The 27,504-nt window shown below is 45.8% G+C and overlaps 1 protein-coding gene across 2 annotated transcripts; it reads right to left on the bottom strand.

Annotated features, from left to right (window-relative positions):
* Positions 1-1,387: 1,387 nt before the first annotated feature.
* MAP3K8 (mitogen-activated protein kinase kinase kinase 8) lies at positions 1,388-27,313 on the bottom strand. 2 transcript variants are annotated; one of them, XM_026483500.4, is made up of 9 exons: positions 25,037-27,313; positions 22,839-23,055; positions 20,799-21,157; positions 13,957-14,124; positions 11,139-11,400; positions 9,194-9,300; positions 4,359-4,511; positions 3,481-3,727; positions 1,388-2,526 (listed from the first exon to the last, which is right to left on the bottom strand). In XM_026483500.4, the coding sequence occupies exons 3-9, from the start codon at positions 21,132-21,134 to the stop codon at positions 2,396-2,398; spliced, it is 1,404 nt and encodes a 467-aa protein (XP_026339285.1). In that variant the 5' UTR covers positions 21,135-21,157; positions 22,839-23,055; positions 25,037-27,313; the 3' UTR covers positions 1,388-2,395. The 2 variants fall into 2 exon arrangements, with proteins under 2 accessions (XP_026339285.1, XP_026339286.1); XM_026483501.4 differs by having other exon boundaries at positions 25,422-27,313.
* Positions 27,314-27,504: the final 191 nt, after the last annotated feature.

Raw genomic sequence — 27,504 nt, 5'->3', positions numbered from 1 at the left:
TCAAAAGTTGTATACCTTGGCCCAGGAACGGGGAAGGGTTTTGTTGGACCTGATGTAAGATAATATACAAGCAGACACAGGGCCATGACCGGCGGGGGGGGGGGGGGGGGGGGAGGCAGTGCCCAGGCAAGCAAGGGGTCCTGAGGCTGAAGCTTCATTAGGTTGGTGGTGAAGCCACTTCTGCCCTTATTTGGAGAACTGAATCCCAGCGGGAGCACAGGGCTGTCTCTGCAGCAAGTTGATCCATCACCTACGATGGTCTATCACCTGCCAACAGCACGACATGAGGAAGGAAAGGGGGGCTTGAGGCGGAAAGGCCTGGCTTCCACGACCAGCTCTGTCTCTTCACCTGCTCTGTGATCTGAAGCATAAAGTGATCCCCCCTCACTGTGCTTCCGCTCCCCTCTGATACAAACCCGGCGGCAATGGTCATCTTTTCTGCGTGTGCTGTGAGGATTCCAAGGATGGCTTTAGGTTTTACGTAACACACGTAAAAGCGCATCATACGTTTTGCTCAGCGAATGACTGATTCCAACTCCCATCCAACAGTTTTCATTAGAATTTGTGTACGGGATTAGAATTTACCTTATACAAGACAAATTAGGGTTTTTTTAAATTTTTATTTTATTTTTTGAGAGAGAGAAAGAGCGCACAAGCAGCCAGGGCAGGGGTCAGAGGGAGACGGAGAGTGAGAATCTTGACCAGGATCCATACTGAGTGCAGAGCCCTACGAGGGGCTCGGTTTCACAACCCATGAGATCAGAACCTGAGCTGTAAACAATTGTCCTGACACTTAACCAAGTAAGCCACCCAGGCGTGCCCCCAAGGCAAGTTAGTTATTAACTTGACAAGCAACAGACACAGGACAGGCAAGCATATATTCAAAGGTAGTATAAATGTGTAAGAACAAGACACAAGGGGCGCCTGGGTGGCACAGCGGTTAAGCGTCTGCCTTCGGCTCAGGGCGTGATCCTGGCGTTATGGGATCGAGCCCCACATCAGGCTCCTCCGCTATGAGCCTGCTTCTTCCTCTCCCACTCCCCCTGCTTGTGTTCCCTCTCTCGCTGGCTGTCTCCCTCTCTGTCGAATAAATAAACAAAATCTTTAAAAAAAAAAAAAAAAAAGAACAAGATACAAAATCGAACCACTCTTAGCTTAAACCAGTGGCTGACAATTCTCTTCCTGCCCCAATGCTCTGAAGGGACACAGCATAATCCAGTTGACAACAATGGCTTAATGCTGCAGCACGAGAAGAGAAGCGGATCAACAATTTGCAAACCTCTGAGGTGTTTTTTGCTTCCTCATGATACACGTTCACCTCCAACCTATACCCCAACCCCCATAACCCACCCCCAGTCCCAGTTGAGAATCACACTCTTTCCAAGCATTAAGGCAAAATACTGAGTTTATTCAGTTGATCTGACCACGTATGCTGGATAAAAGTGTTGGTTTCATTTGCATGATGTAAAAACATACTTTAAGTAGGAATACTCACATATTCACAACGTTAAAAATATATGTCTAGGTAAGAAAGATTCACGGAGGCATTTGATATAAACATACACAGTATGCTATTTTAATACACAAATGCTTAGAAGAAAGTGGAGTCGGAAGAGTTACAAAAGTAGCATCATCAAGAATTTAGAAACGTTTCCATTCTTCTTAAAGGTCACATTCTCATCCTTTGGGATGTACAGAAATTATGTGGTTGACACAGTTTTATCCACATTCAAAACATCATGTTTTAAATGTTTTAAGCATAGCATATACAGTACAAAATGTTTCCATAGGAACATAACAGAACCTGTCACTAGTGGCCTGCTGTCAGATGGCTCCAAAATGAACAGCCATTTTTAAGTCACTAGTTCAGCTAAGTGCTAGAATATTCAAGTCGGTCTATTCACCCGAAATTTAATGACTTTAATTTTACTAGAACCTACCTACAAAGGCTCAAGGAGTTATCCTATAATATACACCAATATATACAAAACACCTATGCTGAGTTAAATCAAGTTCCCATACTTAAATCAGAACCAAGAATAATAATTTCAGGCTAAGACATTATCCTCATGATCGGTATTTTTAACATTTTGAGCAAAGTGCACAGTGAATGGAATCAGTCACCAGAAATGATCCTTCTACGAACTCTTAACTTCCTTTGAGTCACACCACCTGAGACATGAGAACCTTTAGACCTGGGGGCTACCAGGCAGCTTCACGAATCAAACCCATGGGAGCCATGAGGAGTCATATTCGTGAGTCACGGGAGCCCATGTCGCCAGCTAACGGATGATGGCACCGTCCGCTATACAGAGCCCCGGTGTTGAGTCAGCAGAACCAGCTTCCAGGAGCCCAACGCTGAGTCTTAACTATTTAGAGCAAATGATGCCATCGATCAGCCATATTCGAGCGTTGGCGGACCCCGTACAAGGTTGAAATAGCCAGCCAGGGCCCCGAGGTCTATGTAGAGAGAACGTTGCCTCTTTAGCATTTCAGATTCCTCAGTGCTTCCTGTGCATGATGAATCTGGAAAGGGAAACATTAAAAAAAATAAGACAAAATTAATGACCAGGTGACATGCTCAGTAATAAACACCTGTTTGTTTCTTCTGGGAAAAACAACAACAACAACAACAAAACCCCTTGGCCTTAATCAAACAGCATTCAAGCTACGGTTTTATTAAAGAGCTACAGACTTGGGGTTATAGACCGGGGGCTAGTTTATGTAATATGACGTAGACGAAAGGGTTCGAAAAAGAGTCAATGAGAACATGAAATTCGCTACAAATTCTGGCATATTTTCCAACACCCCAGATGGTTCTCTTTAAATACAGAAAAGTCAGACAAGAAGAGGATGAAATGCAAATAAACATTCCAGGCTTGACATCTGGGTTTGGACCTAAATGGATTAAGAATGCCACAGATTTTAGTAATAAAAATAGAAACCCTCTCCGTGCATATTCAATGTTCCTGGAATGTGTACTGACTTTCCTAAGTGGGAAAGATTCGTAGCTGGCAAAGAGATTTTAAGCAGAGGAAGACAAAAATGCAAGTAGACTTCAAACTCAATATTTTATCTGCGCGGAGCCGTGCCCTGATGTCTCCAACCAAGGACTGGCGTGGCTTACCATAACCGAATGAAATAGAACCCTGCTCAGAACCAACAAGCAGGACTGCCAAGCTTGATTTGTTTTTAAAGGCAAAAGATACTCCCAGTTGCAAAAAAGCAAGTCAGAGGCAATTCTCCAGGACTGTTGTTACCTACATTTGCGCTGAAGCATGTTATGACGTGCTGGTCATTTAGCCCATTTTTTTTTTAAATGCTTTTGCTAACATTCTTGCTGAGATTTCTCAGGCAACTTATGGCACTCAAGAAGTCACTGCATCTTCTCTCCAGTGCTTTCATGAATGACGTCAGAAGTTTGAGGTAGACAGAGAAATAAGGGAGGCAAGGGGCACTGCACGCAGCAGGGGTCCATACCCGCAATGTTCTCAGGAAGCTCCAACTCCTTCCGGCTCAGCAGCCTCTTCCGCTCAAAGAGGGCAGAGTCCAGACTCTGACAGCGTGGTTGATCTTCTCTGGGGGGGTTCAGGGCGTCGTGTTTGAGTAGGTCTGCTGCCCTCGGGCGGTGATTGGGGTTCCTCTCCAGGGCGGCCTCCATCAGCAGTCTCATGCCGGGACTGCAGTCGTCTGCGATATCTTCCAACGGAGGCGCCTGCTTGTGGATCTAGCAACAGACCAGCTCTTAGCACCGACCGTATGAAAACACACCCTCAGCAGTTCAAGTGTTCTAGCGAACAAGACCGGGAAAGTCATTGTCTCCCACTACACGCCCTGCAGCGACTAAAGTGGTACCCTGACCCAAGTTCGCCTTTAATTTCCCAAGCACCCCGAGTTAAACCCATCCTTTGGGTTAAGGAAGTTCAAGGGTCACTGTGTTGTAAGTGACCTCGCTCTTTGATCTCGCAACGGTAAAATGGAAGTTGCACGTTTCACTACAGCCCAGCCGGCTTGGGGATCTAGAATCTCGTATCTCTTCTCCGAAAGTGTTCAAAGAACACGCACGGCTTCTTCGGCTCAGGGATTTAGGGAACTCAGATTCTACTAAGTGGCATTTTATGAGTCACGAATAACAGAATGGCATATATGCCCAATGCACAGTTTAGCAAAGTCCCACTGCAACAGCAATGCCTTCTTCGCAGGAATGGGACTTTCCTCCACGTGGGAAGAACTTTCAGCTTCGCCTCATGAGTCACTCGTTCACATCATCCCACTCGGGTGTGTTACGGGAGGGACAGCAGCTCTCCTGAGCAGGTGGACCTCCCCTGCACCCTCAGGCCTGGCTGAGCCCCACTTACTATGTACAGGTAGGAGGGATAGGCCGAGCGCGGGTAGCGCTTCACCCAAGGCGGGGTGCCTGTCTGCATATGGATGAGTGTGGCTCCCAGGCTGTAAATGTCTGCTTTGGTTGAATGACCTCTGCACAGGATCACCTCTGGGCTCATATAAATCTAAAAAAGAAGCAGAAAACATCAGTCGGACTCTCTCCATGGTTCTGGGTGTCCATTTCCCTCATCCGGTTCTGGAAGCGGGCTCACCCGCCTCTACCATATTTATTGCACGTTTCAGCCCCTCAGAAGAGCATGTCCTGGCTGTGCTCCCTGAAGCTAGGGAGAGGGACACAGACACCCTTGGTGGGGGTGGTAGGCAGCTTTGGCCCCAGGTGTCCCTGCAGCCTGATGAAGAACACCGTTTTTCAACATACTGAACGCACAGGTAGACCTGGCAGTCATGGGCCTGCAGCCAAGAACCCACCTGAGACACCCACTCATCAAGGTTCTAGAAGGCACCGACCAAGGCTTAATTTCTCTGTTAAAACACCAATTCCAGGTGCCTGGGTGGCTCAGTGGGTTAAGTGTCTGCCTTCAGCTCAGGTCATGATCCCAGGGTTCTGGGATGGAGTCCTGCACCGGGCTCCCTGTTCAGTGGGGAGCCTGCTTCTCCCTCTGTCCCTCCCTCCCACTCGTGTGCACATGCTCGCTTTCTCTCTCTCTCTCTTGCAAAAATAAATAAAATCTTTAAAAAAACCACCACCAACTCCTTTCATATTTAAATGGACGCTACAAATATGCGTCTTCACTTCATGTTTGTCATTAACTTGCCAAACCTCTAATTATCTGCAGTGAGAAAAGGTGGCAGAGATCCATTGGGTATTAATACCAATCACATGGGAGAGAAGCCCACTTAGAGCGTAATGTCGTAAAAGTGGTCCTAATTGGTCATTTATACAAACTACTTCTTATTTCTACCTACCACGTAGCCCAGTGACTAAATATTAAACGCATGCCATTTTAACATCGTGTAAGTTCTATTTGGTTTCATGCTGGAAAAGCAGGGCTAGTTTCAGAAATAGTTTCTCTAGGAAGTCTTTGCTTGTAAACTCAAACAAGAAAGAAAAAGTGAGCAACTGCTGACCAATAATCTGTATTTATGGCTGGTACAGACATAAAGTAGTTAAAATCCTAATTACCAATATTTAACATTAAGAAATATTTATGCCATCATTTGAATATGGAGAAAGGGGTAAGTGTTCCTGGAATATACTTCAGAGTCAATAAGTAAAAAAAAAAAAAAAACTGGCTTACAAAAACTGGGAAAATTTCCCAGTTTCCCCATCCTAACCAGATTCAACACCATCCTACAACACACTTCCTGGCTGGCATGCTTTTGTTCCCTCGCTCATTCTGTCTGTCTGTCTCCCCAAACAGGCAAAACTGAGCTCCTTGCTCTCAAACATTTCCTGAAGTGAAGGCAGAGCACTGGGGTCCCCGACAGACCTTCTTACAGAATAATCACAAAGTTAAACAACAAAGGCAACGGGAAGGATTAGTTGTCAATAGAGGTTGTTTATCTCCTCCCCCCGGGCTTGCCCTCCGCAGCAAAGATCAGGCCAAGTAGTTACTGTTGGTGTAACCCCCAGCGGCTCTGCACACTGGCTCTGCAAGGGCTTGCGCAACAGGGCAGGTGTTCAAGAACTCTTCAGGCTGGCCGACTGCAAGCATGAAGCAGGTCCGGGGGGAACCACGCAAGGCTCCCTGAGACCTGCACAGCCTCAGGCATGCGCACTGGAGCAAGGGACCCTATCTGTCCGCGGGTCAAGGCCTTCACCTCTCAACACACTTATTAGAAATGTGTTGTGTGTGTGGGCGAGGGCGCGTGCATGTGATGATGACATGTTCACTTATATCAAGTAAGCCCAAACATAGATAGACTCAGAATAAGAACTTTTAAAAAAAAAATCACGCTATAAAAGTAATTCTAGGGGCGCGTGGGTGGGTGAGTGGGTTAAGCGTCAGACTCTTGATTTCAGCTCAGGTCACGACCTCAGGATCATGAGATCGAGCCCCATGTCAGGCTCCTGCTGGGAGTGGAGCCTACATAAGATTCTCCCTCTCCCTCTGCCCCTCCGCCCCCACTCCCTCTTTCTCTTAAAAAAAAAAGTTAATTCTAATTAGCTATTTACATTCATTATTTATTCTTTCTCTGTACGATGTAATTAAAAAACAACAGATTAAATATATACCAGATTAACCCTGTGCTTATATTTTATGGTTACGATACAATGTTCTGAATATGAACGCTGGGAGAGATCAAACACAGGGGACCAGTGTTTGCACTTGGGGGCTACATTGCAAGGATCAGAAATTATCTACAGGTATAGGCAGCAGCCAGGGGATCAAGTTCTAAAGGAAAGTAAATCTACAAGGTTGACTTTGACTAACAACATCTTACTGGCTCTTTTGTTTTGTTTTGTTTTAAAGATTTTATTTATTTATTTGACAGAGATAGAGACAGCCAGCGAGAGAGGGAACACAGGCAGGGGGAGTGGGAGAGGAAGAAGCAGGCTCATAGCGGAGGAGCCTGATGTGGGGCTCGATCCCATAACACCAGGATCACGCCCTGAGCCGAAGGCAGACGCTTAACCGCTGTGCCACCCAGGCGCCCGTATTGGCTCTTTAAATAGGAAGAGTTAAAACAAGCTCGCTGAAAGCTTTCAATGATTTCACAACCTTGCTCATTATCAAACTTTTGACTTGTGGGCACCGTACAGATAATAAACACAGGCTGATTGGAAGAAAGTTTATAACTCTCAGCATCAAAGTCAGTTTAATGCTTTGTAAAAAGCAATTTACATTTGCTGAAAATAGCTCAATCCAAATACTATTTAGGAGTAAACACTATGTTATTATCTCATGCCCAAGCACACACTCTCTTTCTGTTAGAGAATCCCCGGGAAGACATTACTCTGTCCAGCCATTGCAAAATGTTCGATTTGATCACACTGCCGGGAAGAGAAAGGTATTTTCTATCTTTAATACCATAAATAGTTTGTTTCTCAAACTGGCTCCAGGAAAAAGGGTAGAATGTCACATATCTGTACTTCTGACTAATGCCAAAATATGCTGAAACATTTTCCAAAAAAAACATGTCATGAGCATTAAGTCTTATTGGATTTTGTGCTTTGGTGAAGTATTCTTAAGATCTGGGGACTAAAACATTCTTTTAAAGAAGTCTACAGTTTTCTCTTCTAAATATCATTCTGCTCAAAGACAACTATCAAGGATCCTTCCTCAAGTCTTTTCCAGAATAACTTCAGCAATACCAGCAATTTCTTCTGCTTCCCAGGAGAGTCTTTGATTTGAGAGAATTAAGAAAAAGCTAACACGAACGAGGTTTCAGATGATGATTGTTTGTTTGCCTGTTTTTGCACTGCAATTGGGTTCAGTGCAATATATCTATGAGCCAGACTAAGGGTTGTCACTCGGTTGAACACTAAGACTGACCTGGTAATTTTTTTTTTTAAGATTTTATTTAATTGAGAGAGAACGAGAGCACAAGGAGGGGGAGGGGCAGAGGGACAAGCGGACTCCTCGCAGTGCCCAACATAGGACTCGATCCCAGGACCCTGAGATCATGACCTGAACCGAAGTCAGATGCTTAACCGACTGAGCCACCCAGGCGCCCTCTGACTTGGTAATCTTAAGGCAAAGGCGTGCCCAAGTGCCCTCTCTCCATTTGCTGGGGGCACTTGAGCAGAGAGGGGGCATGGGGCTGGGAGGCTCTGGTAGTTAAGCATGGGTCAGGGAGGCAGCTTCCACACCCATCTCCCTTCCCAGTTGCAGCTAATCCCGTGTCCATCATAACCTCCCATGAACTAAACTGTTGCTTCTTTAATAATTCAGGTAAAATTAAAATAGGTCCTCTCACCAAAGAGTGGGGGTTGCTGGAGTACCGCCAAGGGCATAGTCCTTCTTGGCCCCGGGCCAGCTCCATCCCTGATGCCCACAACATCCTGACACATAGACCTCAATAGATGCTTCTACATGAATCCACTGTTCAGCCCAATCGTGTGTATGTTAAATTAAATATATGATTTGAAAGCCCATGAATGCATTCCTCTCAATCTCATTTACATTCAGAAAAGTTTTTGGTTTGGTTTGGTTTTTAGTTCACAAACGAATTAAATATTAGAGCTAATTTATATCTTTAAATACAATTTATTTGTGCTATTAATAAATTTGAGGTTTATTATAGGCTCTCTAGAATTAAAGATAAGCTTAAAATGTTGGTCCTCAAAATATATTATTAACGACTATGACAATTATGGCTATAATTGAACCAGGACAGTAATACCTAGTTATACTAAGAATATATATATATATATATATATATATATATATATATATATATATATATATGTGTGTGTGTGTGTGTGTGTGTGTGTGTGTTATACTAAGAATATATACATTAGTTATATTAAAAAAGTTACATAGTAGTTAGAACTTAGACTCCGAAAAAAATTGGTGTAAGTCCCAGATCTGTTACGAGCTGAGTAACTTTGGGCACTTTAACTTCTTCAAGCTTATTCTCTTACTGTAAATAATAGTATTTGCCTATGATAACAGTATTTACCAATCATAAGGTTGTAACAAGGATTAAATAATATAATTAATTTAAAATGCTAAAAGTAGTACTTGGCATAGAGCAAGTGCTCATTAAATATGTTCCAGTGATAATAACATCTGATGCAATGCTTTTCCTCCCCTTTCTCGTCCTTTCTGCAATAACACCAGAACATTTTTAAACTTCACTCTTAAAAAGATATTGACCTTCCCTGTGGGAATAGAATTACCTCTGTTCCACGGAGGTCCTTAGGAAAATAGATATCTTCAGTCATTTGAACACTTAGGCCAAAATCCACCAAAACAGCTTTTGTAGACATGAAGACAATGTTGCTAGCTATAAAAAGAGGACATTTTTTTAGTATAAAATTGCCTGTATACCCATAAATAAAATAAAATAAAAACATCATGAGTCCCAAATCAGAATAGACTGAAACGTGCTCCCTACCGAGATGACTATATTATATTCAAAAGAGGAGGCTAAATCTGGGTGGAAATTCGAGTGAAAATCGCTTCAGAGCTGCGAAGAACGCAGCCAATGCGGGCGTAAATCGTTGCGCGCAATAATAACGCTCGCGGTGCAGTGGCCAAGTCATGGAAGCAACCTAAGGGTCCATCTGACGTATGCGTATACGCGTATACGATAGAACATTATTCCGCCACAAAAAAGGATGGAATTCTGACTTTAGCAGCAGCACGGATGCAACCTTGAAGATCTAAGTGAAATCCCCGAGATAAGACAGGCAAAGATGAAGACTGTACGAATCTCACTAGTCTGTGCAGTCTAAAACAATTAAACTCCTAGAAATAGAGAACAGATCGTGGTTGCCAGGGGCTGGGGGGTGAAGGAGGTTAAAGCATACAAACTGCCAGGGATAAGATGAACAACTTTGGGGGGATGTAATACAGAGCATGATGACTATACTTAATAATGCTCTGTTACGGGGCGCCTGGGTGGCACAGCGGTTAAGCGTCTGCCTTCGACTCAGGGCGTGATCCCGGCGTTATGGGATCGAGCCCCACATCAGGCTCTTTGGCTATGGGCCTGCTTCTTCCTCTCCCACTCCCCCTGCTTGTGTTCCCTCTCTCGCTGGCTGTCTCTATCTCTGTCAAATAAATAAATAAAATCTTTAAAAATAAATAAATAAAATAAAATCTTTAAAAAAAAATAATGCTCTATTACATATTTGAAAGTTGCTGAGAGAGTAGATTTTAAAAGTTCTCACCACACACACACACAATTATACTATGTGAGATGATGGATGTCTTAACTAACCTTATTGGGGTAACCTTTTTACAATACATACATCAGCAAATTCTTATATCGTATTCCTTAAACTGACACAATGTTATGCCATGCTCAATAACGCTGGAAAAATATAATAATGCTCACGAGCTTGACTTTCAAATTCTAAGATATAAGCATATTATTATCATGCCACTTCCCTCAAATGAAAAAATACAATTTTTTGAAAGTGAAAGTTTTGTTAGTTCAAAGCAGCATTAAATATTAAGGGTTGAGAGTGGGTCTTTGCTGTGCATTTCCAACCATCTCTTACTCCTAGAAAGCAGTCCCTGAAGGCTTGTTTAAGGAATTATTACCAAAATGTGTTCAGAATTAAAAAGCTATTTGTTTCTGGGGCGCCTGGGTGGCACAGCGGTTAAGCGTCTGCCTTCGGCTCAGGGCGTGATCCCGGCGTTATGGGATCGAGCCCCACATCAGGCTCCTCTGCTATGAGCCTGCTTCTTCCTCTCCCACTCCCCCTGCTTGTGTTCCCTCTCTCGCTGGCTGTCTCTATCTCTGTCAAATAAATAAATAAAATCTTAAAAAAAAAAAAAGCTACTTGTTTCTCAAAAACTACATAACGCTGGTGTGTGTTTTAAAGTAAATTACTATTTTTTAAAGCCTTATGGACAAGGGCATAGCCAGTATTTAATAGCTGTGCAGCCATAACCTTCCCCAAGTGGATAATCTTCCTTCCTCATGACTTCAAAAGCTTTCCTGATCCCATTTGGTGCCAAAACAAGTTTCAGGAGCACCAGGGAGGAAGGTGAAAAGCGCTCGAGGGCAGCTTTCCTCCCCGCCACCGAGGATCCTTAGACTGAAGAGAGGAGTCCATCTGCCTCCGAAGTCATCTCTGAGCCAAAAAAGTTACACAGCCAAATGTAACTCACGTTTAATATCATGATGAATCACTTTCTTTGAGTGTAGAAAATCGAGTCCCTTGAGAACATGCTTCGTCACCCAAATAATTTCAAATTCTCTCATTGGTCCACAGCTCTCCAGTTTCTCTAGAACAGACCCTCCCTCGCCTGCTTCCATAAAGAGGTGCACAGTTTCACCCCAGAGCACTGCGCCATATAACTCAGCGATGTTCTCATGCCGGAAGCAGGCCTGGATTTCCACATCAGATGGCTTAAATTGATCTACCGGGATCTGGAACACAAAAACACCAGTAGTAAGATTGTAGACAAAAATATATATGAGATAGGTCAACCCACAAACCAGAGGGCAAATAAATGCCTTCAAGGATAATTTGATCGACATGAAATTATACTGCCAAGTTAAAATAATGTTCAAACCTGCTTTTACATTATGTCAGCGCTAGGTAAACAGTTCAAAATAAAAGAATAGGAACAAAATATAAAATATTATTTTTATCTAGAATGTAGCAATCCAACCAAAGAATTATTCACGATTGACTCAAAAGAGAGATAACTTCCCAACTATTTCGCATGTATGTTCTGTGGCACCTAGATTTTAGGTTGTCTTTTCACTATTTCCACTTGTTGTGAAATAATATGTCTTTGGACCCACAGCTCATGCTCTGACAATGCATTTAAAATCAAAAGTCATTAATAAAGAAAAAGGGAGATCTTTCAGTGCAGAGGGATATGGAATGTCTCCAAAATACAGTGTCAGAGGAAGAAAGCAAGGTGTGGAAGTACATGTATTATGCTCCCATTTGCAAAAATCTCTTAAGCTATACATAACACATGTGCATAGAAATTTTCTGGGGGCGCCTGGGTGGCACAGCGGTTAAGCGTCTGCCTTCGGCTCAGGGCGTGATCCCGGCGTTCTGGGATCGAGCCCCACATCAGGCTCCTCTGCTGGGAGTCTGCTTCTTCCTCTCCCACTCCCCCTGCTTGTGTTCCCTCTCTCGCTGGCTGTCTCTGTCTCTGTCGAATAAATAAATAAAATCTCAAAAAAAAAAAAAAAAGAAATTTTCTGGAATGATGCAGAAGAACTCATTCACAGTAGTTGCCTCAAGGAAAGGGATCTCATTCTTCAATCTACATTCTTTTGAATCTGCTGGGGTTGTGAAACATCTTTCATGGTTTTCTTTAGAAGAAAAAAATACAGCTCAAAAATTAAATGTAAGTACTGTAAGGAAAACAAACCTGCAAAGCTATTTTTTCATGCTTTTTGTGATGAAACTGTAAAATAGGACATTTTGGTTCTAAGATCTTCCTAAAACGTCACTAGATTCTTTTACGAGAACTAGAACGAGTCTCTTCTAAATGCAAGCTCCAAATGGCTTATTATAATATCTCCTTGTTTTCTTTCGATAACAGATACTCTAGCAAATCTTTATGAAGGAACAAATGAGGCCGATATATTGTTGATCTTTTAATTACAATAAGATAGACTAAGGCCACATTCAGCAAATCAAAAGGGGGTTTCTTTTATTGCATTTTTAAAAACTTTTAAAGTAAAACAGACATACCAAAAAGCGTAAAACTGGTTACGTATCAAACTCAGTGTATTTTCAACCAAACACATTCATGTCACCACCATTTAGATCAAGAAACAGAACTCTACCGGCCCTCCAGAAACCCCTTCCTGACCTCTGCCAGCCACGGCCCCTCAAGGGCACCCACTGTCCTGACTTCCAACAGCATGGATTTGTTTAACCTATTTTTGGCCTGTATATAAGTGGAATCTCATAGCGCGGATCTTACTTGGTATCTGGCTGTTTTGGCTTAACATAGGGTGATGAGATTAACCCACATTATTACAGCTGTAAACCATTTGTTCTCGTCACTGTACGGTATCCCACTATATAAATATACTACACTGTAACATCTGGAGAATTTCCAGTTTGGGACTATTACAAATAGTGCTATGATGAACAGTCTAGTACATAGCTTTTGGTGAGCACGTGTACATGCCTCTTGGGTGTGTGCCTATAGGAGTGGAATCGCTGGGTCATAGGGTGTGTTCGTGTCCGGCTTGGGAAGATACTGTCAGACAGTCTTCCAAAGCAGGGGCACCTCAGCAATGGCTACTTAATAAGAAGAGATGGGGTCTTTGCAAAAATTGGTTTATTTACATTCAATCCTTTAATCTACTTTCTGGCGAAGCCTTGCAGCTCTCCCAGCTTCGGCTTTCCTGCCTGGCTCCCTTCCCAGTGGGTGGGGTTAGCTTTATTTATTTATTTATTTTTTTAAAGATTTTATTTATTTATTTGAGAGAGAGAGAGCGAGCGAGAGAGAGCACAAGCAGGGTAAAGGGCAGAGGGAGAAACAGACTCCCCACTGAGCAGGGAGCTCAATGCGAACTTGAGACTCGATCCCGGGACCCTGGGATCATGACCTGAGAACCGCCTGAGCCACCCAGGAGCCCTCCAGTGGGTGGGATTAAAGGAGCAGCACACAGAGTTGCTCCTGCAGGAGCGCTCCCCTCCACTCCCCCCTACTACGGGAGGGATGATGTTATCCAAGCTCCTGCTACAGGGGCCAGCAGCATTTTCTTGTTTATCAAGGCAAACTAGATTAAAACCAACTATGCACTTAAACAGACTCAGGGGCTGAGCAGCCCCAGGGAGCAAGCAAATCAAAAAAAAAAAAAAAAAAAAAAAGGATGTTTTTGGGCAGGCGCCCTTCCATAAGATCCAGGCAAATGGTAACAATCTTTGAGTCAAGCAGGCAAACAAGAGCCACAATGCCAAACATACATATGGTGTGGGATGCCTGGTTATGAAGTACGTACCAATTTACACGCCATTCTTTTCTTAGTCTTTATATCTTGTGCTAAGTACACTTTTCCAAAGGCCCCCCGAGGTATGAAATCAGAGCCAATATTCCTATAAGTCAGCTTCCAAGGGATGAGGAGAACATCAGAGTCAATTTGATAGCGCCCATTCTGGGGAGTGATTACCTACAATGAAACAAACAGGCAGGAGGGTGAGAATTTCAGCAAACTACTTTTCTGAGACACACCTTTAGAAACTGGTTACTTCAGACTGCATTCCTACACGCAGTGTTTGAATTGAACGTCTCTGTTGTGTAATCCTAACAGTGTAGGGAGCCTATATTTAGAGTTTCAGCAAGCCAGAGAAAGCATGTAACAGAGACACGTCCCTGGTCAGACCTGATCGTATTTCCACCTCCTGGTGAGTAATTAATTGTCAAAATTTTAAAAATTATTTATCTAAGGGAGCATGACTACTGTGACCGAAAGGCTGAAAATAAAGATTGCACAAATATAAACCGTGCCTGCAAGTTGACTTGTTTCCAATTAAAATGTGCTAACCTGTTAGTCCGCATAGCTATTACTCACACATGACGCATACAGAGAGAGAGCGTGGAAATAGACTGATGATCATAGAGGATTCTGGAAAACAATGTGTTATGCCAGAGCTATGAGTTGACAGTCCTGCATAAATAAAGGAAGGGGCAGAATTATTTCTCATCTGCCTGCTCACTTAATATTTACTGAGTGCATAAAAAGCACCAGGCACTGTGTTTGGTGCCGAGGAGGGCAGCTATGAACAAGAGACAGATGACCCTTAACCTCCGAGAGCTCCCGAATAGGCCAATACTTGGCACAATAGGCTTCAAAACCAGTAGACTCAAAGATGAAAAGAGATATATCCTGGTAGCAGTGTGGGGGCTTTTGTCAAAACTCAACAAACCGGACATGTAAGGTCTGTGTATTTTACTGCATATAAAGTATATTTCAATTTTAAAAGAGTAAAAAAAAAATTAAAAGGAGGAAAAATTATAATGATAAATATGAAAACAAATTAATAAGATATGTTATTATGAGTTACGACCTGGAGCACATGCCTAAAAAACGTTTAAAATTTTTTAAAAATTTTTTTAAAATTTTAAAATTACAAGCTTTTCCTCCATGTAATTAGCAATACTACGACTTCTGATTATGAATTCGGAACCGTGAAACTATCCAAGTGACATTAAGTTATTTCAAGCGCAGGAGAGGCTGAAGGGGAATGCGGAGCACATGGGAGAAGAATGAACACCTGATTCATCGGCAGGTGTATGGGCCCCTCACCAGGCCACTGCCACGGGAATAGTTGTAATAGTCCCAGGGTTATTCACTCAGGCCCCATTACTGCTCATCTTAGCTGTACCCCACAAACAGATGCATGGGCTCTTAGTCAGGGAACGAAGAGGAGGACAACGCCAATCCTTAGAGATGTGAAGTCACTAAATTTAAAACGGAGTATTTACCGAGCGCTGCCCCGAGCCAGCTCCCGCGTGGAGCCCTAGCAGGAAAACGAGGAGGCACCACAGCCCAGGGTCTTGCCTTGTTTGAAATATGACCTCCTTTCAAGAAGTGTGTCACTGCAGGTTACTGGAGGCCTCTTTTTACAGCACGCTAAGAACGTGATAAATGTAGTCGCTTGCCACATTTAGACAGAAGCATACCCACGGCGCTCAACTGCACGTGCTCGTGGCCTCTTTCTTGTTCATAAGTATTCACGTTTCCCATCTCACCGTGGCCCCAGCTCTCCACTCAGAGTTTCATTCGTGCAAGTTTGACTTTTTCCAACTCAATCTGTGATAGCCCGATTCGATCCAAGGGATGCAGAAGCGTCATGGCAGCCGTACTTGGAGTGCTAATTACAAGGCAGGCACTGTGCTCAGCTCTCATCAAGATCTCCCAGCCACCCAGGGAGGTAAGTACTATTTTTATCTCCACTCCACAGACGAGGAAACTGGTTGGAAAAGGTTAAGTAACTCACTAGGCAATGACAGAGTCAGGATTCGAACTCAGGTCTCTCTGACCCCAAAGCCATAGCTCCTGCGTGCCTTCTATCTTCCAGAAGACTGGAATTAAAGCTCAGCCAGCCTCAAAAGCCAGCTGCTAAAAGCCTACATTTACAAGTCACTGAGCACCTCAGCCTTTGCCTCTTTAGATGGCATGCCGCAAGTTCCTTCATCCCTGTCTTAGACACGCCCATGTTCCAGGACCGTGCTCCGAAGGCAGGTTCTCCTTTGACGATAGGCCCGGACACACGCAGTGTGATATGTGAGCACAGACTAGTCAGCACTTCTGCAAAGTCCCCGGGGTCTTCCCCTGGCCCCAGACCTTCCCTCTTTGGGTTTGCAATGGGTTTTTTTTCCCCCTTCCTCTTCTTCATTTAGGCGCCCTACCAAATAATCCTACAGAACTCTTTGCTGCCCGTGTCTGCCAAGTCTTCGGCTTAACCAAAGCCACCATCAAGTGCAGACGTTACAAACATGCTTTTGATTTCCTTCTCCAGATTAGTGACTCTAAACAATGCTGGGCCCAGCAGCAGGCCTTGAGAAAAATTCTTAGGTACTTTAATAGGAATAAATTCCATAAGGAACCTGTATGATACGGCTGCTAGGACACAAATACAACCCTGGGCTACACTAAAAGGGGCATATTGTCTAGAACAAAGGCAAAAGTGGCTCTTTCCTACTCTGCTGGTCACACAGCAAATGGCTTGCCATGTTCAAGTTCAGGGCTGTAAGGCAGGCACTGACCCAGGCTTGAGTTCAGAGGGAGGCAGCCCAGACTGAGGACGAAAGTCGACCCTCCAGTAAAGTGACAAGCAGCAGACACAATGAGAAGTGTCTGTGACAGAAGTGAGAAGATGTGAGGAACATGAAAGTTTTAAAATACTGGAAAGACCATCCTAAGGAAGGAGAGTAACAATTGTTTATAAAACAACAACTACCACAACGGCTTGCGTTCTTTCAACGCTCACTCTGCGTAAACAGGTCCTGTGCATTCATTATCTGTCCCACACAACAGCCCCACAGACCGAGGGCTACGATGTGACCCATTTTACAGATGAGTAAACTGAGCCACGCAGGAGTGACTAGCCCCAAGTCACACAGCTAACCCAGCTCAGAGCTGAGGCACTGTAATTCATGGGCCTGCATCCTCACACTATCACCATTCATACCTTTTTTCATGGCCAAAAAGTAGGACTAGGGCTAAGGAGAGTCAGAGACGGATTTTCGTGCAATACAAAGGAGGACTTTCCTACGATCAGAATTGGCTAAATATGAAATTAAGTGCCCCAGTATGTGATAAACTCTTTGTCACAGGAGATTTTCAGGCACAGACCAAAATGACACAACAATTATTGGATATGATGGTCAGGGTGATGTAAGCATCAGGCAGAGGGCTTGACTCAAGTATCTTTAAGGGTTTCCCAGCCCTGAGAAGCCAGGACTCCATGACTAATCCCTGAGGAACAGCATTCCCACATCTCACACCCATGTCTATGCGCGAACCCTTTGGGGCCCTTCGGCTTCCCATCTAATCACCAATGAGTTCGGTGTTTGCAACCCGTTTTTGGTTATTCATTCCCCACTCAGGTTATGAATTGGTCTAGAGCGCAAACAACTCACGGCACTCTCATACCAAGCAACGCCTAGGCTGGTCTCCTACAGTTTCTTCCCCAGGTCCTGCTGGATGTTGGTAGCATCTTTACCAAATACTGGTTTTCGAAAAAGAGCACACATTGGCATACCCCTGCAGACCAACATTCTACATGCCTACGCTGCGGGATAGCTTTGTAATTCCCGATCCTCCGCCCTGACTAATTAACTCCACGGGCTTTATGGTTGTTGGCTGCCAGGAACACACCACGTCTCTATGCCCCAGAGCCTTTGGACATGCTATTCTCTTCATCCGGAACACTCTCCACTCCCCATCCCCTTTATCTGGCAGACTCCAACTCAAGAGCTTAGGCATCAGTTCCTTTTAGAAGCCTCTCTGGCAGTCTCTCTTCCCTTGTGCCCACGTGGGGTGTCCTGTCTGAGCAGCCGCACACCAATCAGGGTGTAGTTGTATTGGTAAGTAGCACAACGCATTCTAATTGCCTGTTTACTTGCCTCGGGCCTTCACTAGGCAGGAAGCTACCAGAGAACCCAGACTCTTCCACGCTGGACCTGCAGCACCTGGAAAAGTACCTGATGCACTGTCGATATCTGACCTCTGTCTAGCAAGTGAATGGATGAATACTTGAATGAAGGCATTTGGTCCATATGCAGATGCACTTTATAGATCAATTTCCCCTTGGAACCAGTCTGTCTGTCTGTTAGATAATGAGCGATCATTTTTTTAAGGCAGAGAAACAGACAGCAGCAAATGAAGCCCAGAATGGAAAAGTTTTGATAGGGTCTTAGGGGGAGGGCCACAGGGAAGACAAAGGTCTCGAACACAGGGTGGTTCCAAGGAGAGCACTACGTGAGGATGAATGGGAGCCAAAAGCAGACCGTGCCTCCTTCATCCTCTTGTCTCGGACTGGCAAAGATCAAGCGTGGCAAGTCATGATTTCTATGCCATTATTTATAAAGCGCGGACCTGGCATAGGTTACTAGCAGTCATAGGAGGTATCCGATTCTTAAGCTTAGTGACAGAAAAGCCAACCGCAGCCTCGAGAGTCATCAACCACTGGGATGATTTGCCCGGTGAGGCATGGTCTGCATTCCTGCAGATTTTGAGGTTCTCCTGTTATTCCGCTCTGGTTTTAAACCTTCTTGCTTTATATTCTTGATCATTCTTAAATTAAAGATCTTCTTGAGTTTTAAAGATCCCCGCTTTTATGATATGTCCTATTCTTTTTTTTTTCTTAAGATTTTACTTATTTATTTGACAGAGAGAGAGACAGCCAGCGAGAGAGGGAGCACAAGCAGGGGGAGTGGGAGAGGAAGAAGCAGGCTCATAGCGGAGGAGCCTGACGTGGGGCTCGATCCCACAACGCCGGGATCACGCCCTGAGCCAAAGGCAGACGCTTAACCGCTGTGCCACCCAGGCGCCCCATGATATGCCCTATCCTTAAATCTTCTCCTGAACATGCATACATTCACTTATACAGCACAGACTCCGTGGCGGGGACTGACAACTTTTTACTTCCAGCCTTTGCTGATAAAATTTCCACTTCCTTGTGATGTCTTTGTTTCTCTCTTTTTCTGCATTGGCTTTTTTTTCCCTACTCCAAAACCTTTAGGAAGCTATTTCTTTGTATTCTTTATAATTTTCCTGAACTCTCTTCTGTACATTCCCAATAAAGTTCTATGGCCCATCTCTCATCAGTCTGATGGGGCAGGGGAAACGTTCATGAGTTTCTATATAGTTACAAGCAAAAATATTTTGTTTACCTGCATTGGTTCCTTTAAAATACCCATTTTAACAAATACGTATGTGAAAAAAAAAAGAAAGAAAAATACATAAATAATTGTTTCTCATTATAGATCATTTTTAAGCAGAGCTCTCCAGCTCTATTTTAGTTAAGTAAATCAGGTAGTGCTTTCTAGTTCAATACTACTTCCACGTATAAGAAGAAATAATATTCTCCAGGTAAAGTACTTCGTCAACTATTAAACACAGTTTGGTTTATCCAGACCAAAGCACGTCGTACAACTATGCAAAACGTAATCTTGCTCCAAACTGAGCGAGGGCTAAACACGACCGGCTTCTAACAAAACAATTTACCACATAGCTGACCTAAATTACTGTGTTGTTTTCAACTGAATGAATGTACGACGTAAAAAAAAAAAAAAAAAAAATTAAGTACTTTGTCCGGACTCTAATCATTCAACACTGACCCTCCCCCTGCATTAGCCATTTTGCCACACAGCTGCATCAAAGGGAAAGGGGTCACTTTCATCAATACGTACATTTTGCAAGTTACTCCCTCCTCCTTTGCAAAATGCCCTTTTTAAAAAATTAGATGATCCCTAGCCAACGCCTACATTCACCTCTAACACACTAAGACTCCCAGAATCCCAGGCACACCCAAACACATCGTCTGATCAACTATTGTGACAACGTGTTGTCACAAGATTTTGGATTATTTGCATACTTGGTACGACTAAGGCAATATCTCATTTGTCATTCATACTTTGCAATTAAAGAGAGTGAATCTGTGCATAGCTATTTATTGCCTGCAAACTACATTTCTGCAAGAACTGAAGTTCGCCAGCATTATTATTGTGACATTCCAAGACGGGACAACAGAGGAGCAAAACATCCAGCTTCCAAAAATAATGATCAAAGATACAGTATTCCCCTCTCAGACAAAGGATTCTCAGTAAGTCTTCTTCTGCCTACCTGATGAATGAATTTTGTGATGAATCGTTAAGTTAAAAGACGCTCTTCTTAATTACCTATTTGTACGACTGTCACTGACAGATGGAAAAGATTCTTTAAGTGGAACTTTGAATAGGGGCGCCTGGGTGGCACAGTGGTTAAGCGTCTGCCTTCGGCTCAGGGCGTGATCCCGGCGTTCTGGGATCGAGCCCCGCATCAGGCTCCTCCGCTATGAGCCTGCTTCTTCCTCTCCCACTCCCCCTGCTGTGTGTTCCCTCTCTCGCTGGCTGTCTCTATCTCTGTCAAATAAATAAATAAAATCTTTAAAAAAAAAAAGTGGAACTTCGAATGAAGACCTTTTTTGCCCCTTTAACATGAGGCGATTCTTACAGCTACTACATTTTTAAAAGTCGTACCCGATAGCCAGTCTAAAGCAAGTTTAACCACATTACACGAAGCCACAGGAATAAAGCTGAACACACAGCAGTCAACTGATGAGGAAAAAAACATACCATATTTAATAAAATCCCAGATTCCTGCGGTCGGTGTCCGTAAAAATGCTTGGCGGTGTTGGATATGTGGTTTGCAAAGGCGAGCAAATCGTCCACAGTTCCATATCTCACCGAGGACAACCAAGGCACCTCCTGGCCACTGAGCAGCAGAGATTCTGAGCGCTCCTCATTCTGATTACTGTCTTGACACATGGTCATTAGACTGGGTTCGTAAACCGCTGGCTCCTCGCTTGTGTAAAGATTTTCCATAATGTCTATTACATCGGACACATTCAAGTGTTTAATTAAGAAATCGATCTCTTCTTTATCGTCACTTCCAGTGCTCATGTACTCCATCACTGTTAGGCTTTCTAGAGAGTCTGCAACAGCAAAGACGGACACTTCATTACCATATTTGTACTTGCCCTTCCGATCAATGGGAAACTAACATCAAAGGATTGGGAACAGGCTTCCGTATGCCTCGGTTTATAAAATGAGGGCTCTGTGTCAATAGTGTGTGTAAATTCAAGTTGACAGATGGTGAAGAAAGTCACCTTAGATAACCTCCAGTTCGGCAGTTCACTTTGCAGAAGGGAAACTTGAGCTCCAGGGAGCTTACTCCTTACTCACTCACTGAGCTGGTGGCATCAGCTATAGCCACTGAAAACAAACTTTCACTAAACATAAACACGAATAAGACCAGCTCAGAATTCTGAGCGGCTGAGGCTCCTGGCCCTTGACAGCTTCCAACCTTCCTGCTCCCCCAAGGGGGCAACCCTCCCCACACAGACTCCTGTGGCTTCCATACCCTGGGTGACTTTAAAGAAAAAGAACTATTTTATTGGGGCGCCTGCGTGGCTCAGTCAGTTAAGCGTCTGCTTTCAGCTCAGGTCATGATCTTGGGGTCCTGGGATGGAGCCCCCCAGGTCAGGCTCCCTGCTCAGTGGGGAGTCTGCTTCTCCCTCTCCCTCTGCCCCTCCCCACTGCTCGTGCTCTCTCTCAAATAAATAAACAAAATCTTTTTAAAAAACTTTTTTTAAAAATAAAGAAAAAGAACTGTTTTATCAAATTCAAGCGCTAACTGGGCAAATAAGAATCAGGCCCTGGAGCCAAAAGCCTCTAAAATGGATTCCATTCTAAGCAAACTGATGATGACAGGTCAAGTTTCAGGAATAATTCTGATGCAAATTAAGTTAAACAGCTCCTTTGGACTGGGGACCACAAGCCTCAAATTCTCCTGCCAGTGACCTATGAGAAAGGGGAAGATTCTTTCAGCCTGTGAATCAGCTGTCTCCTCTTGAGACCAGAATTCTTTAACAGTACAAAACATGTCTCTCAGGGACCCAAGAAAGTTAATCTAGTATTTAGATCAGTCACCTCTAGAAGTTGTGGTGTCACAAAGAGGCCAAGACAGCCAAATCTATCCTAAGCAAGATATGGGTAAGGCCGGCCAAGCTAACTCTGTAAATGAGAAAAAGAAGGTAAACCCAGGGTAAAAACTGAGGCTGTTGCTCAGGATTTTAGGACAATTCCATTCCAGAGGATTAAAGATAAAAGGATTTAAGAACATCTAAGAGAATTCAGAGGCATGAACGTCTGCTTAAACTACTGTGTTCCTGAAAGCCTCTCTGAGAGGTGTTTCTGGTTCTTGAAAGCACCAACCTTCAGTACCTTCAACACTCAGGGCTAAAAGCCACGGGCCTCCATCTAACTGGAGCTCAAGTACAAAGCTCCGGGAAGTGTTCCACCTGCGGGTGGGGGAGGGGTGCCCACCTGAGGCTCCTGACGCTACCACTTCGCCTTTGGGATTTGAGCCGATTTCATCTGAGAAAAGACCAAGGCAATCTAGTGACGCTGTGAGGACCATTTTCTGATGTACGAGCTGTGTGGGCAGGAAGCACGCTATCTGGAATCCTGCAGTCTGATATTCCACCCGACTCAGGCTGCTTGGGCTGGAATTCCAGCCCCTCCTTCACTGCCTCCAGCATCCTGGGCAGGCACCTTACCCACTCTGCACCTCTACTTCCCCTCTCTGTAAAATGGAAGCATGACAGCACCTACCTCATAGGGCGGTTGTGAGGTTTAAAGTTCAGATGCGGACGTGTCTGGTGGAAAGTTGAAAAGCTCTGCCATCCGTCGTTGCTGGTATGTGCACAAAACAGAAGCCTGTCACACTCCTGGCTTTGCAGCTATGGCTCAGGCCTCCTTTCTCAGCTGCAAATGGGACATGGCTACCTGTTCCCTGGGCTTCTTCACAGTAAAGTTTTAAAGGCTGTTTCTAGAATGAGAGACAAAGACAAAAAGGCAAAAACCTCTGATAGCCTTTGATAGCTGTTAACCACAGTCACATCTTGACAGCAAAGGAAGCGCCCTTCACAGATCTCTAGTATCTTTGAGGGAGACTGATTCAGGCTCCTGGAGTCTTGAGTTAGGAAAGGAATCTCCTAGGTTCAGGGAGGAACATTCGACTCTGATTTCATTGGGCCCTTCGGTTGCAGTTTCTGCTTGTAGAATTTACTGAGAACAGGAAGTTAAAACAAAACCAGCCTGATGGAGGACCCCACTGGCTGAAAAGTTCCAAGGCTCCTGGGACTTAGCTAATGGCTGGCTGGAGAGAAAATAAAGTTCCCAGGAGTAACATGACTCAAGAAAGAAAGAAAAAAAGTCCACACAGTTTACGAGTCAGTCAGCTGATCCAGAGAGGAAAGACAGGTTTTGATTTTAAGTTCTGCAGAAAGTCTGGAACATTTATATGAGAAGCTTAAGAGGTCTGAACACACACACACACACACACACACACACACACACACACACACCCCACCCCAAAGTTAGGTACTAAGGAAGAGGGGGAGGGAGGGAGGAGAAGAAGGGAGAGGGAGGGAGGCAGGCAGAGGAGGTGGGGGAGTGTAGGACACTGATGCCGGGGATAATTCCTTAGCAACAGCAGGGCTCCTGTCCGCAAATCAGTACACCCCGGCAACCCTGATGACCAGTCAGCCTGCTAAACGTCCCTGCAAAAAGCCTCAGCATTTTCAGGCCTTCATTAAGCAGACAATATGCTAGTGATTTCTGAGTTATACAGCTCAGTAGCCAGCCAGAAAAACTGTGATTGTGAAGATATTCAACTTTACCAATAAAGACCCTTCCCCACTTAATTTACAATTAAAATCCTCATAAAATCCCCACTCGTCAATGGAGTAGACAACTAGAACCATCTTAGAAATGGAGAAATGGGAAGATACTGTCAAAATGATTTGCTTCGAGTTATTTCAGAGATCAGCAATAAAACCAAGAGGAAACCCTATTCCTGTTCATTAATGTTCACTCTTGGCTACTTCCATTTACGTAAACAAGAGTGGAGAAATTCCTAGCAAGTGTGAAGGAAAAAAGGCCAAGATTATAGAAATAAACCTCTGCCTGACAAAGGATAATTATACCTTTGGTTACTTCCCATCTCAAAGATTTTCTGCCAAAATAGTACGTTGCCCCTCGGGGCATATCTCTTATTATATTTTTTTCTCCAAAAGCCCCAGAATTACACATTCTAGCTGTACAGGAGCACGCCACTCCGCTTCAAAACCTCTAAACACCTCAACTATCCAATTTTCCTTATAAGAAAAAGTCCTTAAGGGCCAGCTGCCAGACGTACTGCATGCAAACCTCAATCCATCAGAGAGTGGGGGGCGGCTGCTGGATTCAGATTGTATTCTACTTGGCAAATAGAGGAGACACAGGCCACGGATACCTAATGCAACTGTAATAGTGTTTCTTTCCCTCTTTTCCATTAGTTCTTTATTCCGTGCCAAAAATATCTTTCCAAAAGTGAAATAGCCGTCTTTCTTAAAGACAGCTCCTGGCCTTCCTTGTTAACTTCTGGGGCAATCCCTGCGCACGCCGTTCCTCTGTCTAAGCGTCGTTCTCCGCCCAGAACTAGAAGAATTTCGGAGTCCTGATATCGCATTACGACCGGGAAACATCCGTGAAATAACCCCCACCCCCCAGCCTTCTTTCTTAGACCGAAAGCCCAGCATTCACGTTCTGCTATAAGGACCCTTTAGTCACAGAATAGCGTCTGGGTTACATAAGCATGAAATTAAGTTTCAGCTATTCAAAAGGTTCTCTGCTCCGCCAACCGCCGCCCCCACTCCCCTCCTCCTATTCTTTAAAACCGGGAAAGCCTACCAGGACTAGTAAATTATAAAAGCCCCCAGGATCTGGGCGGGCAGCAGCCGGGTCCGCCGCCTTCGAGGCGCACTCACCGGCGTCGGCGGGGACAGTGCAGCAGGCCGGGCGGTGTGTGCGGCGGGAGGCGCGGTGACAGCGGGTCTCTGTGTCCCCGCGCACTGCCCAGACCAGCACTGCTCGCGCGTTAGGGATCCGGGAAGGAGGAGGAAGGGGGAGGAGTCGGAGTCTGCACCCCGTGAGACCCTTGCGCAAGGTGCTTTCCAGCTGTGCCGGCTGCAGTGGCGAAGCGCGCGAACCACGGAAGCGCAGCCGCGCGGGCGGCGGACACGCCCCCACCTCCCAGAGCCCGGGAGTTCGCCCCTCTGCCCCGGGAGCCCGCGCTTCAGGGTGGGGACCGTCGGGGCACCCTGGAGGGCTGCGATCACAAAGACACCCAGAAGCCCGCGAACGGAGGGTTACCTGGAGGGCGGAGCGCTGCAGCCGCGGCCCCCAGACGGCTCGGTGGGCCCCTGGTGGCCCACCCCCTCCAGAGTCGAGCGCGCCGGGAGAGCGAGGTCCGGCGGCAGCGGAAGCTGGAGCCAGGGCGACCGATCCCGGGGCGCGGCGCGTCGTCCCGACCCGAGTGCACCAGTGAGCGTGGGGCCTCCAGCCCAGGCCGCCAGCCCAGGCCGCCCTCGTTGGTCCCTGACTCACGGCGTCTGAGCCGGCCGAGGGGCGGCGCAGCGGACGCCAGCCGCCGCCTCCCCGCCTTTTCCATTTCCCCTTTCACTCCGTAAACAGAAAGACACTGCCGCGTTGCGGGGAAGCCGGAGCCCCCGCTCTGGGAAATTCCGTCCTCCCGCCCCCCCCCCCCAGTTTGTCCTCGGGGCGCCCGGGCGGAGCGGAAGGCGGGACTAGGGAGGAGCGGAGCGGGGCGCCGGGAGGGGCGCCCGCGGAGCGCTGGAGTTGGGACTCGCCACGCCACCTGAGGGGCCCGGGGAGAGCAGCCAGGGCTCCGGTCCAGGGCCTGGGACACCTAGGGATTTCCCTCGGACCGGGACCGACAAGCTGGTGCTGTAAGGCGCCCCGCAACCGCGCCTCCACACCCCTTCCTAGTCCGGGAAAGAAGATCGTGTTCCCCGGGCGCCTGGGTGGCTCAGTCGATAAGCGTCTGCCTTCAGCTCAGGACGTGATCCTGGCGTTCTGGGATCGAGCCCCACGTCAGGCTCCTCCACTGGGAACTGCTTCTTCCTCTCCCACTCCCCCTGCTTGTGTTCCCTCGCTGGCTGTCTCTCTCTCTCTCTCTCTTTCAAATGAATAAATAAAATCTTTGAAAAAAAAAAAGAAGAAGAAGAAGAAGATCGTGTTCCCTAACGGGCTGGCGCCCTCGGCGCTACTCCAGTGTCGGTGTCCCAGGCCCAGCCAGCCTCAGCGGGCGGCCCCGGCCCTTTCCATCGCCCACCCCCAAGCCCCGGAGGACCGAGGCGCAGTGGGCTTCTGGCCCTCTCTCAGAACCGCGTCTGTGCACCTCACGGCGGGTAGCGCGGTTCTCCCCGCCAGGCTTCGGGTCACGTCCACACACAGGGGGTGCCAGGATCCGTGGTCGGCACGCATGGCCTCCCGCACGGTTCGGGAGAGGTTGCCGCAAGGTGGGCCAGAACCTGGCGGTGTAGCACCTGGAGAGGGGCCGGTGTACTCCTCTAGCAAAACTTGGTTTTGTTCCCTGTCTTTTCTTGGAACGGGTTATTTGGCGGCGGCGTCCCATTACGAAATTTTCCTGTACTGATAGCCCCCTCCTACCCCGGCTGCAGGTCTGGGGTTTTCTGTACAGCCTGGGGAGATCAAAGTTTGTTCATAGTATTCTTCCTGGTTGAGTGGAAATTGTTTCTTCCAGGTGAATCAGGAAGCGAGTTCTAGGGAAAATAGCGCCTCTGTACATGAAATCCACTCTGCTGGGCATTCCCAATACCTGAGTCTCAACTTACCACCCCCCTCGCCCCTCCATACTTCCCTAGTTATAAGCCAGACATTTTTGCAAGGCAGCCCGGAGAAAGAGAACGCAAGGTAGATATTCTCTGGGTCTTACCGACCCGGACGTTGGGTGTCCCAGGTAGAGCCTGGATTCAGACTCCCCACGACGCTGAGTCTGCGCCCTGTCCTTTCCAGTACCCACTCTCATTCTACCCCTGCGGTTCCAAAACTGCATCGGACCCGCTCTAGAGCTTTCCACGTTTCTTCTGTGGAAAGTGAGTTGCTGTTCCTATCCAGAGGAGTCATGAAAATTGCTGATGGACCTAGGCTAGTTTAGATGAGAAGCAAACCTTAACTCCTCTATCATTTCTTTGTGCTTCCGGTCAGGCGGGGATGAGGCTGAAAAAAGTGATTGACAAGTAGCTGAGCCCATCAGTAAAAGTGAGCCGAACTAGCAAACAGAACGGCCAAGGCTGCCTGACTGTGTCCGCACTAAATCACCCCCCCTTATTTTAGTTCCCGGAGTGCTGTGACATGAATAATGCGGGGTGCGTGCCAACCCCTGGAACCGTCCGGGTGGTCTCGGGTGATG

Source organism: Ursus arctos, unplaced genomic scaffold, assembly GCF_023065955.2.
Source record: "Ursus arctos isolate Adak ecotype North America unplaced genomic scaffold, UrsArc2.0 scaffold_30, whole genome shotgun sequence".
NCBI lineage: Eukaryota > Metazoa > Chordata > Mammalia > Carnivora > Ursidae > Ursus > Ursus arctos.
Note: the sequence above shows the minus strand (reverse complement) of the source record. Positions and strands in the feature narration are given on the sequence as shown.

Excerpts from the sequence above, each read along its gene's own strand:
- MAP3K8 (XM_026483500.4), bottom strand. The coding sequence starts at position 21,134 with ATGGAGTACATGAGCACTGGAAGTGACGATAAAGAAGAGATCGATTTC. Across the intron at positions 11,401-13,956 it reads AAAGAATGGCGTGTAAATTG|ATCCCGGTAGATCAATTTAA; the intron begins GTACGTACTTCA and ends TTTGTGTTCCAG. Across the intron at positions 2,527-3,480 it reads GCTTCCTGAGAACATTGCGG|ATTCATCATGCACAGGAAGC; the intron begins GTATGGACCCCT and ends TTCCCTTTCCAG.